Source organism: Eleginops maclovinus, chromosome 10, assembly GCF_036324505.1.
Source record: "Eleginops maclovinus isolate JMC-PN-2008 ecotype Puerto Natales chromosome 10, JC_Emac_rtc_rv5, whole genome shotgun sequence".
Lineage (NCBI taxonomy): Eukaryota > Metazoa > Chordata > Actinopteri > Perciformes > Eleginopidae > Eleginops > Eleginops maclovinus.
This window is the reverse complement of record NC_086358.1, coordinates 14,058,951-14,072,476: the sequence shown is the minus strand read 5'-3', so window position 1 is coordinate 14,072,476 and position 13,526 is coordinate 14,058,951. Positions and strand designations below refer to the sequence as shown.

At 40.5% G+C, this 13,526-nt stretch overlaps 1 protein-coding gene across 1 annotated transcript in view; it reads right to left on the bottom strand.

The window, feature by feature from the left end:
• Positions 1 to 80: 80 nt before the first annotated feature.
• Positions 81 to 13,526, bottom strand: part of sema4gb (sema domain, immunoglobulin domain (Ig), transmembrane domain (TM) and short cytoplasmic domain, (semaphorin) 4Gb) — a 36,392-nt gene continuing 22,946 nt past the window's right edge. The window contains 7 exon segments of the mRNA XM_063893469.1: positions 81 to 6,570; positions 6,573 to 6,914; positions 7,447 to 7,508; positions 10,393 to 10,547; positions 10,947 to 11,062; positions 11,432 to 11,654; positions 11,751 to 11,889. Coding sequence (XP_063749539.1) covers positions 5,948 to 6,570; positions 6,573 to 6,914; positions 7,447 to 7,508; positions 10,393 to 10,547; positions 10,947 to 11,062; positions 11,432 to 11,654; positions 11,751 to 11,889 — 1,660 coding nt within the window. The 3' untranslated portion in view covers positions 81 to 5,947.

Sequence of the window (13,526 nt, the reverse complement as noted above, 5' to 3'; positions counted from 1 at the left end):
AGCAACACTGATGTGCTGTCCGCTTCATTAGGTTTGACCGATTTAACTGCACTGAATATACTTCACAGACAAGACACATGTAAGAGGAAGACCTTTCTTTATTTCCATGACACAAGGGAATGTACATGTTTTTACAGTTTTAAATACTGATAAGGTTTGGCTGTTTCCTTGATGATCTACCAATCCCTAAATTAACATTACAGAAAGTTGTGTGATAACTTGAGGGAAATGTTTTGAAGGGGCCCCTAAATGCTCATTTTTAGGTTCATAGTTGAGTCTACTGTGACACGTTTACTAGCTTTAATGTTCAAGAAGTTCTTTATTTTTTCTCATACTGCCAGTGCTGCAGTGCCTCTTTTGACCCTCAGTCTGAAACCAGAGTCCAGGGAAATATCCTCACTGCTTTCTTTGCAGTTCTCACCCTAAATTCATAATCTTTTACGGTGAAACTCACGCCGGCTGTCCCTTTCATTCCTTAACAAATAACCGCAACGTAGTTCTCAACGAAATACGCCCATACAACCGGTCTTCAGATGAATACAAATAGGCATGAAAGGTGCCAGCAGGACGGATTGCTTGTTCCTGTTGATTGATGGATACTGTTCTGCTGGCATACATAGTTCTGGCCACTAGGAAATGGTTTGGGTATATCTGAGAGAATGCATGTAGAATATGAGTGTGAAACGACTGCAGATGATGGTGATCAGTGAGAGACAGTGGAGCAGAGCTCTGCAGCGGGATACTTGTGCTGATTTCACTCATTTTTTTCCCAAGTATCTATACTTGAGGTGAATATTTGATAAGGATGTGGATGCCCTCCCCCTCTGAATTACTCTCAGCCAAAAAACGACTGCAGTTCCTGATGTGATACATAATGCGTATAAAGTGTGTATGCAAATAAAGGTGGTGACATTTGGCTGATCTGTTTACTTATATCACCAAATTTAGGTGAAATTAAAATGTTTTAGCCTGAAAAGGAATAAAAGAATGATTGTGTGAGAATGCTAATTTCCTGCCATTTAATTTATCTATGCGACCAATTACAGATATCAGGGCCACTGTACTCTCCTCACCCCGCGCTCCCCAATAGGAACTGGCAAAGCTAGACCCACGCTAGGACATTTAAGACTCTAAATAAAGATGCTGTTGCTAAGTTACTGCCTTGCTCTTAAATATGGTCATTTTATCCCCCCCTCTGAGCTTATGTTATACCTCTGCTCTGTCAGAGTCATATATGTAAATTACTCAGGGATCATGTGGGCTCCATTCCCAGTGGAATTCCCAGTGGCCTTGTCGCTTGCCACAAGCTAAAAACAACCGAGTGTTGTGGCGTCTGGAGAGTTGGATTCAGTTTGAGCATGTTTTGCAAGTCACTTCCTGTCTTCCCCTCAAGGCTCTTGACACTGACGTTTTTGTTTCCCCCCAAGCTGAACATAAGTGTTATTTAATCTGCACAGAGGCAAGTTGAAATTTAATGAGCTTCAATAAATAAGACATGAGACACAACATAAAAAGTCTGCAACAGCTTAGGTGGTTAAATCTTACAGGAAGCCGGTTATATTCTGAGCACATAGATAAGGGTATTATCTACATTAAAAATCATACAGAAACCACATGATGGAGAGTGTATGGAAGAGGATTAGGGCCACTTGGTTTCTAAGATCTGACCAACAGTAAAAACGTTGTTCTGAGATTGAAGTCAGAATTCTGAGAAAAACACAGAAATCTGACTTTAATCTCAGAAAAGAAAATCACTTTTGGTCAGATCTCCCAAAAATGTTCACACCTGGCCCTCATCCTCTCCCGTCAAAGTGTCACAGTTTAAAAGAGTATATCATATGACTTTTAAAAAAGTACTAACAGTGCATAATGAACTCTAACTACTGTCTTTGGCCGACACCTAAAAAAGAATCTACGTAAAATATACTGCATCTTGCATATTGATGCAGATGTATTTGCTTCACTCTGGATTCGTGTGTACAAACAAGGTGAATGTAAGGTGATATGTTAGCCATATTTAAAGTCCATATAGAATACAGGGCAGAGACAGTGTACTTTGTAAACAGATTGTCCTTAAATGAGAATGAAGCAGCAGCAAAGGTCGCAGATTCAGACAAAGCTCTCAACATGTGAAGGATTGTCAACAGCTCTGTCATAGGGGAACTGGATAATGGAAGTCTTTATATAATAAATGTGTTAGTACCGTATAGTGACATGTTGAACTCGGTAGAAACCGCAATCATTTTACACATTTTGAACTTGCAATTAAACGTAACCCAACAAGAACATTTCTTCACATGGATCAGAAAATATCCAACCTCTCTGATCCATGCAGCACATTATAATTGTGAGACACAGATTCATATTAACTCTGTCTGATTCAGCCTTAAATGGCAAGTAGCATGTTAAACTAATGCAGAAAACCAATTTGTTTCACAAACACCAACTCTAGGGCTATATAAAAACTTGTTCTAATGGATTGGGGGCCACTATGGCATTTGTAAACTCAGCAGGGTCCTTGAGAGAGTGTGAATGTGAGCAGAGAGAGTAATAGATGATTCTGTCATGAGAGCTGATGAGACGGGAAAGAGGCAGGAGAGAGGGAGAGAGGGGAGGAATGAGGATGAGGATGAAAAAACAAGTGAAATGGTTTAAAAGGCTGATAAAAGGTTCAAAACATGCAAAGTGCAAATGTGTATCGTCATCAATTTTCTGCAAGGCTGAGTAGGACACACAGGTGAGAAATCATACAGAGAAACACTTCTAAGGGGATCTTCATGGCTGAGATCTGAGCAACTTTGGATTTATAGTTGAACTGACAATGTTTCACTGTTTCTTAAGTTGTATTTATAGCCAAATATATGAGAAGTAGTCCAATACATATGATATATGTTTAGAGGGATCTGAACTGTATAACAGCAGATCAACTGCATTAGACATTTTCTATTCAGCTCCACCCCAAATAATGCCCGTGTTTGGATTGATCCATGAGACCAAACACAATCGCTGAAAGTGGGGAGCCTTGGAAAAAGGAAAAAGTTTTTCTCATGGCACATAGCCATATGGGGAGGAGTATAGCCATTTTAGCAATGTTGAAAAGGAATACATTTGGAGTAAGACCCCTTCACCTAATCTTAAGTTTTTGTTGGCATCCAATGAAATGATTTTATCCAGCAGTCAAGTGATGAAGCGTACTCTAAAAAAGGTTTACTATCTGTCTATTTTCTGTCTAGCTTCTTGTATGGAAAAAGCAAAACGCTAGCATTTTATAAAGTCGGAATCTCCTAAAGAAACAAGTCTACACAGTATATACTGTAGCTACTGAGACAGAGACTTCGCATAAGGTCACAATGAGATAGCCAGATAAAAAATCATTAGGAAACCTAATCAATAGAAGCAGGTTCAATGTTCAATTTGCTACCAGTGAACAAAATGATGTGTCATCCATGTTTAAAGGTGAATGACCAGAAATCCTGCTTTCATAAAGTGGAACAGGCCATGAATCATACACCTTTGGCCGATCTATCCCCAACAATATTCATGTCTCAAACAAAACAAAGTACTGTTTAATCACACTGATGTCAAACAGATTTCCCTCCATCCGGGCAAGGACATTTATCAGTCTGCATAAAGTGCACAATCCCTGGACCATATTCTCAAAATAGACTGGCTTACAAGGCAGACAAGAGGACAACTACTGTAAAAACCTGCGGGTGCAAAATAGCTGCTGCCTCCTTGTATCATCGTCTGTTTCCTGCATGGCTAACCAGGACACTCAGGTCAAATGTTTTCTGTCTGCTTCTACCTTGTGAGAGGACAGCACTCTATGCAAACAGACAAAAAGCCCCTGTCCTCTCCTCGTGGAGGCGAGCCAAGCCCCGCTGTTACTGTCAGCACCGCTCTGACAGATGCTTGCTGAGAGTCCCCGTCGAGGGCTGCTGCTGAGCCACCGCTACGAGAGCTGATTCAACACTTTGCCGGGAAAGACAGATCTTTATTTACCCCTGACAGTGACGCGTTTACAAACTACTTAGAGATTCATTTCAGCCCGTCTAAGTTATACCTACTATTTAATCATAGTTCACCTTGCCAAGTAAATACTGTACGGTCTGCGGTTCTTGCTGTTTTGGCCTTGCTCTGATGTCAGGTAAACACAGAGGATGCCTTTGTGTGAAGGTCTTCTCTGAATTGACAAATGGCCCCTTGCAGGCTCTTCACAAAAGGGGACCATTTTCAGAAGTTGATGAAAACCAATTTACTCTTTTTAGCATCATTTTGTAAGATCCCAGATATTTTGTCTGTGTCTGAAAAGAAAAGGATGGCATGAAACTTTTAGCGTCTCGAGAGAAAGCAACATCTTTAAGGTGTTATGAATGATCATCCAAAAACAAGGCAAACGTCTGACCACGACAGAGAGGAGCTATATAAATATAAAGTAGCACATTTCCTTTACAGCTGTTTGTTTTCATTGTGTTGTGGTTTCCCAATGGCCCCGGAGCCAGTCTGTGGTCTTAAGTGAATTCAATCAATCTGACCACAAACAAACTGCTCCCTTAATAGACCACTCAAGCTGGGTCTCTTTTCTTACATTGATGCTAACAGAAGCTTTGCTACAGGTATTTCCATTAACACACGAAAGAGCTACTAACTGTTGCAGCAATCTACATGAGAGCAGAAGAAAATGAAGAAAGAATAGCTTTAAATAACTTAAATGGAAGATTTGTCTCACCACCTGAGCCCTTGTGAACTGTAACAGCTTCTTAAAGTGATACTCCTCATCAAATCTATCTTATGAGTATCAAACAGGCTTCCCCTGGGGGCTTGAAGGGTGACTGTCATATGTAGTATGCAGAAAATAGAGGCAAAAAATACAGAGGTTCTCAAATGTGAGCATTTGCTAATTTTTCTCTGTTGGATATTTTCTTATAAGATATTTTGGGGTTTATGAATGTTTGTCAGCAATTTCAAGAAGGCACACTGGACTCTGGGAAAATGTAAAGTGCATTTGATACACCTTTCTGACATTATTAGACAAAAATTATTTGGAAATCGATCCTGAAAATAACTATAGATAATTCCTCACAATGGATTCCTATTTGGAAGTGTTTTCTCTTTTAATAGACATGAATCTTCTAAACCATTATTGTACCAACTTTATACTTATAATTGAGCTCATTTAAAACTTTTAGTAGTCCTTCAATTTGTTGTATTAGTTCACATGCTCAAATGTCACACACAGGGGTTTGGGGGAGATAAGGGAATGTGTCCTTATTATCCACTGCTGAGACACACCTGGAGGTGGCCAATAGCAGCTAATGAATCCAAATAGGTTGCATTCTTTGCTCATTCAAGCACTGTGACCTTCCAACAACTGTCCATAGCTCACGAAAGGCTCTGAGGTGGAAAGCACATCAGGTGAAAGGTAGAATGATTTAACAATGCACAAAAGGTAGATTTTTGGTGGAGTATCACTTTAAGTTCCATAGAAGGCTTACATTACATGGCACGAAAAATCCTGAACACTTACACAGTCTCATATATTTGTGGTCCCCTCTTGGCCTGACTTATTTTCATGTCCTAGTTTGCATCTTCTACGTCACACATGTATGACCCCGATCTTTCACAAGCCTCCAGAAAGTCTCAGCAGAGGAAGCATTAAGCTCCCTTCTCCTAGCACTTCTGCAACAGCACAGTCTTTGACCAAAATCTTCACAACTCCACTTTTTGGATTATTAATGTCTGGTTAGTGTAGTCCGTTGTTGAAGTGAAATCCTGGGCCATTTGTCATGGGAGACAAGGGAGCCTGCACATTTTAGATCAGGCGAGGTACTCTGACACTGGGTAAATAACAGCAGCCTTTGATACGACAGTCAGTTCTCCCCACCACTACAGGTCACCGTTGGGGTATAAAATAAATAATTGTGGGACTGAGCCTGAGAGGGGCGTCCTATATGGAACTTTCATCCGGCTGAAGGTCCAGCTGTGTGTGTTTCCTCTGCTCCAGGATCTTGTTGAGCTCCTCTGTGAAGGAGTGGTAGAGTGGCGACATGCCCTCGTGGTCGGCCTGCCTCAGCAGCACGTAGCTGTTCCCGTTCATCTTCCGCAGCACACTGGGCAGAGTGGCTGACAGCCCGTTGGCGTAGTCAATGTTGGGCAGCGGAGGTGGCATGGGAAGAGGAGGGGCAGGGGGAGGCGTTTTGCATGGGGAGAACTGGCCCTCCCCTGGAACTATCTGCAGGAAGCCGTCACCGATGTCTCCAAAGGTTGTCATAGAGATGGAGCGACGACCCTGGCGGCCGTTACAGTGGCCCGTGATGGTTTTAAGTTCCAGATGTGAGCTCCTCTTTCTCTCAGAGGCCCCCAGGACGTGCATCTCCTGCTGGGAGAACTTGCGGTCCCGACGGGTCCGTCTGGTGCAGAAGCTCACATAAAGCAGCACCACAGTCAACACCAAGCAGAGCCCTCCGAGAACCGCCACCAGGGAGATGTACACGGCCTCCATGTGTCTATAGGTCTGGAACTCGGCCCCCGGAGGCAGTGGGGCGGGAGGTGAGGGCAGAGGCTGCTCGTGGGGCTGCTGGTGGAGAAAACAGTCGGGCTGGAAACTGTGGTGGGGTAAGTTGTGGATTCAGGCTCCACAGGGAAGTACGAGTCCGTGTGTACCTTGACTGTATAGAGATAAACCAGGACTGAGACGGAGTTCTCGACAGCAAAGCAGCGATAAGACCCGCTCTGCAGGGAACGAGCACCGATTATGAGGAGGCCATCTGTGCCGATGCGGTAGCCCGAATTCAGGCCATATCCCTGGAGCTCTTTGCCATTCAGCATCCAGCGTGGAGTTGCCAGGTTGGAACGCAATTCACACTGGAGAAGCACGTCGTCACCAGACATCACAGAACGCCTCCGATGGACCACTGAGTGACAGAAAGAGAAGAAATAGACTTTAAGTTGCAGTATAGAGATACGGTGGAGAAAACTAGATAAAGGGGAGGAGAATTTGGAACAGCATGACAAAAGTGCAGCAGGACAGAGAGATGAATATAGAAAAAGATGTCAAGTCGCAAAGGTGAGCAGCCTGTGCGGCTCAACCTCCCACCATCACTATCCGTCACTTTTCATAAGCCGCTTTAAATGTAGCAAGCCCTGCAATTCAGCCAGCACGACCGCCTGACCTCCAGCAAGAGAGGAACTGATTAAAATGTGTACGTAGGGACCTGGGGGGGATGAGTAAGGAGGGGACACCTAATGAAATCCCTTAATAGCACCTAAATTCTTAACTTCCAAGCAGAGAAAATAAGAGTTTCACCTCATAATCCCTCTGTGACAGTCAAGCACACTAATAAAGACTAATGGATGTGAGGTATTATGAAATAAATTAAACTTCCTCAAAATGAAAAAAGTTGCTTAATGGATGTACAATGTGTGTGTGTGTGTGTGTGTTGTTACCATTTCCTGAATTCTCCTTGCACCCTCTGATCCCCTTTGAAATATCCTGGGTTAGGTTCGACCTGAAATAAGGAGATTTCAAATTCAGTTAAAACTTTGAAACCTTTGTATTTCATCTTTATTTTATACTGAAAGACTCAGCGTTTATCAGAGATACATCAAGATATGCAGATATCCCTTACAGAAACACGCAATATAAGAGAAATAACACAAAATGCTGTTATGTGATATGCTATAAGACACTTAATCCTTGAAACCACCAAGTAGCTTTCTAGAACCATTATTAAAAGCCAAGACGCATCCATACCACAACTTAATGAGGCTAACACGACAATCAAGACTTTAAAATACCCCAAATCACCTGCAGCCAGAACAGAGAACACCAATTTTAGATCTGACTACAGAAGGATTCAGGAAGAGTGAGCAGCACATACATATATCAGTTTTTTACCCGATTCAGGGCAGAACAGAACAATATCAGTGTATTCTAACAACCCCCATGAATAAACACGGTGGTGCAGTATTAACCAGGTAAGTGTAAGATCTTTCCCATTTCCCTTCAGTTCTTTTTGCAGCTTTCTCAAAATGTGATGCCCAACCCCTCCCGATCCCAAACAAATGCACAGGAGAGGCTGATGTGTCTGCTGCAGTAATGAAGATAAAGATGTCTGCTACTCACTCATGCATCCTGAATGAAGAGAGAGAAAAAACTCCAGAGAGTGAGTGTGAGCTGAAGTCATGTTTATGTATTTGTGTGTGTGTGTGTGTGGGTTTGTGTGAGTTTATGTGGAGTTGCTTTATTATAAGATGTACTAGTTCTCCTACAGTAGGCCTATGTATCTCGAGCTGAATCACCCTACAACTAACCACATTTCTATCTAAAATGTTGGATGTTTAATGTTGACAATTTGTACAAGTAACATAGTGCATTTACTCTATAAAGAACACTAAAGTACACTTTCAGAGTAGCCCTGTTATGCTCATTTCCAGGTTCATATTTGTATGTTGTGCCTCTACTGTGACATGTCTCCATGCTTTAATGTTAAAAAGGTCGTTATTTTTCTCATGCTGCCTGTGCTGCAGCACCTCTTTTCACCCTTTGCCTGAAACCAGAGCTCAGTCTGCTCTGATTGGTTAGCTTGCCGGCTCTTTTTTGATTGGTCAACCGTTTTGTATTGCCACTTCACTACAATCTGAAGGGAAATGTTGTACTTTTTACTCCATTACATTTATTGAGGTAATGAAGTTAATATTTTATATAGAAATGTATAGTTTACATATAAAAATTGATAAATCTATTGTTATAGATTAAATTACTTTATAGAATATAAAATAGTTAAATAAATAATACATTTCTTAAAAAAAGATAAATGTATTGTCTATTAATTTCAATAACAATTAAAGTGTTATTAAACGGACCTACAGTTCATGGATCTATGAAAAAATAGTTACACTCAATTTAAATACTTTTTCAAAGTGTAAGCAAAGTTCCTTTTCAGATCCAAATGTTTTTAAGGGGCTAATTAATCCAAACTGCAGAGGAAGCTCCTGCTGAGCTGAACCAATTTGATGAGAGGAATCAAGGTCGACCTCATTGTCTAAGACCTGTTTTCATAGAAATTCAGTTTGAAGGGAAAATAAGTATAAATAATTAATAAGACTCCAGTATTGCTGTCGGGCCCAGAAGAAAGAAATAAAGGTCATGTAATGCAAAAATGTACACAGAGTCAAAATTAGTCATCTGTGTTTGCAGGTCTATTACTCATTCCATTTACAAGAATGATGTATTTAATCATCATTGAACAGCTCACTATAGTATGTCCTTGTTATATTATTAATGTGGAGGTGTTGATACTTATTCACTCTTTAAAAAAAAAAGGTATGTCCGTTTTATTTTTACCGGAGGAATAGAATATAACATAATTTACTAAAATGTCAAAAGCTTATATGGCTGTCATCCAAATGCAAGCAGATAAGGAATAGCTGGAGAAAAATGTAAAACAGGTGGACCTTCGGAGGAGTTATAGGAAGATATATGACTGATGATAATTGAAGCAATGCAGACACTCTGTAAGTGTGCTCTTTACTTTCTTTATACTCTCTATAAAACACTGAGAGTTACCGTCTATACCTGAACAAGGTACATTTGACTTCTTCTCCTGGGAGTTATACAATACTAGGAAAGAGCATTTTACAAGAGTAAAAAACGTAAACTTTAAAGTACCAGCCTTAGTGTGGTTAGCAGAGGTATGGAATGAGATTGATAGCACTATAAAAGTATCATGATCTGTCTTTAAAAGCTTAAAGCAGCGGTTGTTAATCAAATATGTCAAAGCTTGATTACACTAAATGGCTGGGGACTTCTCTGGGAAGTTACTCTGAAATACATTTAAATTGTATCAATATATATATATTACTTATTTTAAACCAATGTCTAGACTGATGAAACAAATGTCATGGTACCATTTCGTAGCTAGAATAAGATCAGTTTAGTTTTAAACGTACTTGGTAACAGTTTGGGGTTTTTTGCTTTTTAATGTTTCTTTATAATACATGACCTTTCTCCAATTCTAGATATTTCTAATACAGCTGCGGAAAAAATGAAGAGACCACTCCAATTTTTTCTTAAATCTTTATCTCTGCATGTATGGCAGCCATTCCAGTGTGTGTTGAATTCCAACACAGGAAAAATTGGCAGTAGTGTATAGAATACAATAAAGACGTACCTATAAAAAATAAAACAAGAGAAACTGGTAATGCTGAAGTGGTCTCTACATTTTTTCCAGGGCTGTATATTTTAAATAGGTTCTGCTTACTGTTTGTGAATGAATGAATGAATTGTTTGTACACTCTCCTCTTTATCCCGAGAACCAACACCACAAATGAAATGTAAAAAAGTAAACAGGAAAAGTGCATTGGTTAGTATTCAGCTGTGTGTTTCCTCACCTCTGTGCATGTGAGGATATTTCCACACACGCATTCCCGTCCCAGCCACAGAAGGGATCTCTGGCGAACACACAGTCGTAACAGGAAGTGTATCTCTCACAGGCGGACATTGGTACCTGCACGACACCGGAGTAGGAGCCAACATAAATACTCCTCTGCGAGACACAAGATGAAGAGATTTTTAGTTTTTTGATTTATGACTTCTTTAGCCTGAAACTTACTAGAAAAATCAACACAAGGAATATAATGCACTGTTATTAAAAAACCTGATTAATAATCAATCACTGATGAAAATTGCCTGGTGGCTGTAGATAAGCTACACACCCAAAGCGTAAGCTTATATGTGTTGCTTATATAATTGAATTAAAATATTCTTTAAAGTGCTCTAATTACCCAATCCAATTAATAAATAAAATCCTTGTCTCGGCATCTTTACATTCCAATTATACGTTGTTAATTATCAAGCCAGACCATGATCTATCAAAGGTTTTAATTTGCATTACTTTAGCATAAATAGGCTGTTAATTAGGAACTCTACATGCATGAATACATACCAGAGCAGAGGATATGACCATGCTCTCTATGGGCTGGGGTTTGTCAAACAGCTGAAGCTCCTCTATGATGTGCATGTCTCCACCAATGTCTACAGCTCTGTGCAGCCAGCCGTCATCTGTAAGAGAAGATACAACCTTTCCTTTAATTTATGCTGTAAATCTATTTATTACTTAAATTCCATGAAAAACATTTTTTTCTGACTCCAGAATCTATGAATATAGCACAACAAAAATAGGATTACATTATCTTGTGAAGAGATGGACTATATAAAAAAACGGAATATTTACCAGCCATGTATAGTTCAGTTTTTAGATGTTTCAGTGCATTCACTTTCTTTTGTCTGTTATCTTTAATGTTTTTGCTCAATTGAAAACGATCAATTGCCGATAAAAATACAAAAAAACATACAGTATGTTAGCCCTCCCATTTCTTGTTGCTTTTGTTCTTTTTATTGGATTTGTTGACTCTCAATAGTTAAACTCACCAGTTCCCAAAAACAGAACGGTATAAATGTTGCCATACAGCGCTGGCTCCTTGTGCACGACTATCTTGACATAGTTGACACTCCTCTTGAACATGAGTGGGCGAACCCCTATTGGGTGCACCTGGCTGGCCATGAGTGGGTGCCTTCTGGCAAAAGTGAGGACATTGTCTGGCAGGTCCCGAGACGAGTTAATGCCCTGTGACCTGTGAGCATCTGTTATACACTGTGGAGAGATCAAAGACAGGGGAGTGATCAGACAAAGAGCTGAACAGTAAATACTTTGATAAGAGTAACAATGTTTTTTACAGATGAAACTCACAGATCCAGGTCTTGGCTCTGGAACTTTCCCCGTGAACTCCCTCCACTTTGAGTCCTGCACCTCCATGTACGGCCCATCGAAAGCCTTCTGCACATCTGAGAAGGCGTACTGGCAGATAGCAGAGGCTTTGATATTCTTCCTGAGGACACATTCAGAGGACACAGTCAGGATTAATGACTCAAAGTGGGACACACACTGAGGGGTTATTATCAGGGGAGAAACTGCCACACAGATCGAATTTCAAACACATGACGGATCGTAAGGCGAAAATGGGCTGCACTTCTCTGTTTCGTGGAAACTGGGGGTGTTGAGGTGTTAAAGTTTCATGCTCACATTTTCCACTTGGACTTTATCAATTTGTCTTGAATGGACCTGTGGGAGTGCTGTCACTGACAGGTGTGTAATCTCGCTCTTTATCTCCTGTAGCTCATGCCATCAGCCACTCCAGAAGGAAATATTTGTTTTCAGCCACAAAATGACATACTCCCTGTGAGTCACAAATAAAGCTGCTCCATATGTGGCTTTTGTGAAAGAAAAGGTTTTTAGAACAACATAACGACAGCATGAGTCGGGAACCAGGTGATCCTTAATCTTAAGGTGATATTAGTAATGGGGGGGAAATGTGTGCGTCACATTCTTAAATCCATTGTGTGTAACCGCCTCAGTCTTCAAAAGCATTCAAGTGAGGAAAACGAGATTGAAGTGAAACCTGAATCTGTCTTTAAAACTGGTGTGCGGTTATAGCTCAGGGGCTTACACCCTGTTTCACGCCTGAGTCTAACGCATAGTGATGACTACTACTCGCACAGGTGTGTGGAGAAGAACAAAGAGTATGAAGAAAGACAAGAAAGAGATTAAAAAAAAGGCAGAAAATACAGTTTTTATGCCTCTCAAATATGAATAGGTTCTGCATTTATCTTTTCAAATCAAAGTGATATTCTTCTCTTTTTGGAATGACAAAATAAGGCATTTGACATATGGTATGGATATGTTTCACTAATTCCTGACATTTTAAAGACCAAAGCAATAAATCAACTACTCTACAAAATGAAGAACAGGTTGGATAATACAAATAAGTGTTTGTTCAAGCCATTAAAGAACATTTCTATCCCTGAGTGAGGAAATAGACTGGTAGAGGTTGAGATTGAATATCCACAAAACGTTAGTGTAGTGGTGAAAAAAACAAAAAACAGGCAAAAGCAACAGAGAAGTAGATCGTGTTACTGTCCTGTTGCAATTCTATCCTTTCCATCTGAGTCTGAACACCCTTGGGACAGTTTTATGCAGCATGACTCTGCGAATCAGCTTAAACACACACTCACTCCCCTGCCAGATATATCACAGGCAGCCATCGTCCTAAGACGCCGTCACGTCAGTTCTGACTGCAGCCTGCCGCTTTAGTCGTGACAGCTCAGGGTTGGAATAAATGATGGTTATTGTTATCTGGTAATATGGTGAGTATTTTACGAGTAATTGTTCAGTCGGTCGAATGTCAGAAAATAGAGGGAAATATCCAGCGCAGGTTCACAAAGCCCAAGGTGACATATGGAAATGACTTGTTTTGTTCGACAGAAAGCCCCAAAACCCAAAATATTCAAAGACTTCCCCTTTGGTTTTCCCGCCTGTTTGATTACCTGATTTTGTTCACCTGGTGCTCTTGTGTTTTTCCCGCCCTGCCCAGCTGTGTCTCTTCCTTACATGTTTAAATGTGCAAAAAGTTCATTATTTTCTTATACTGCCTGTGCTGCAGCACCTCTTCTCACCCTCTGTCTGAAA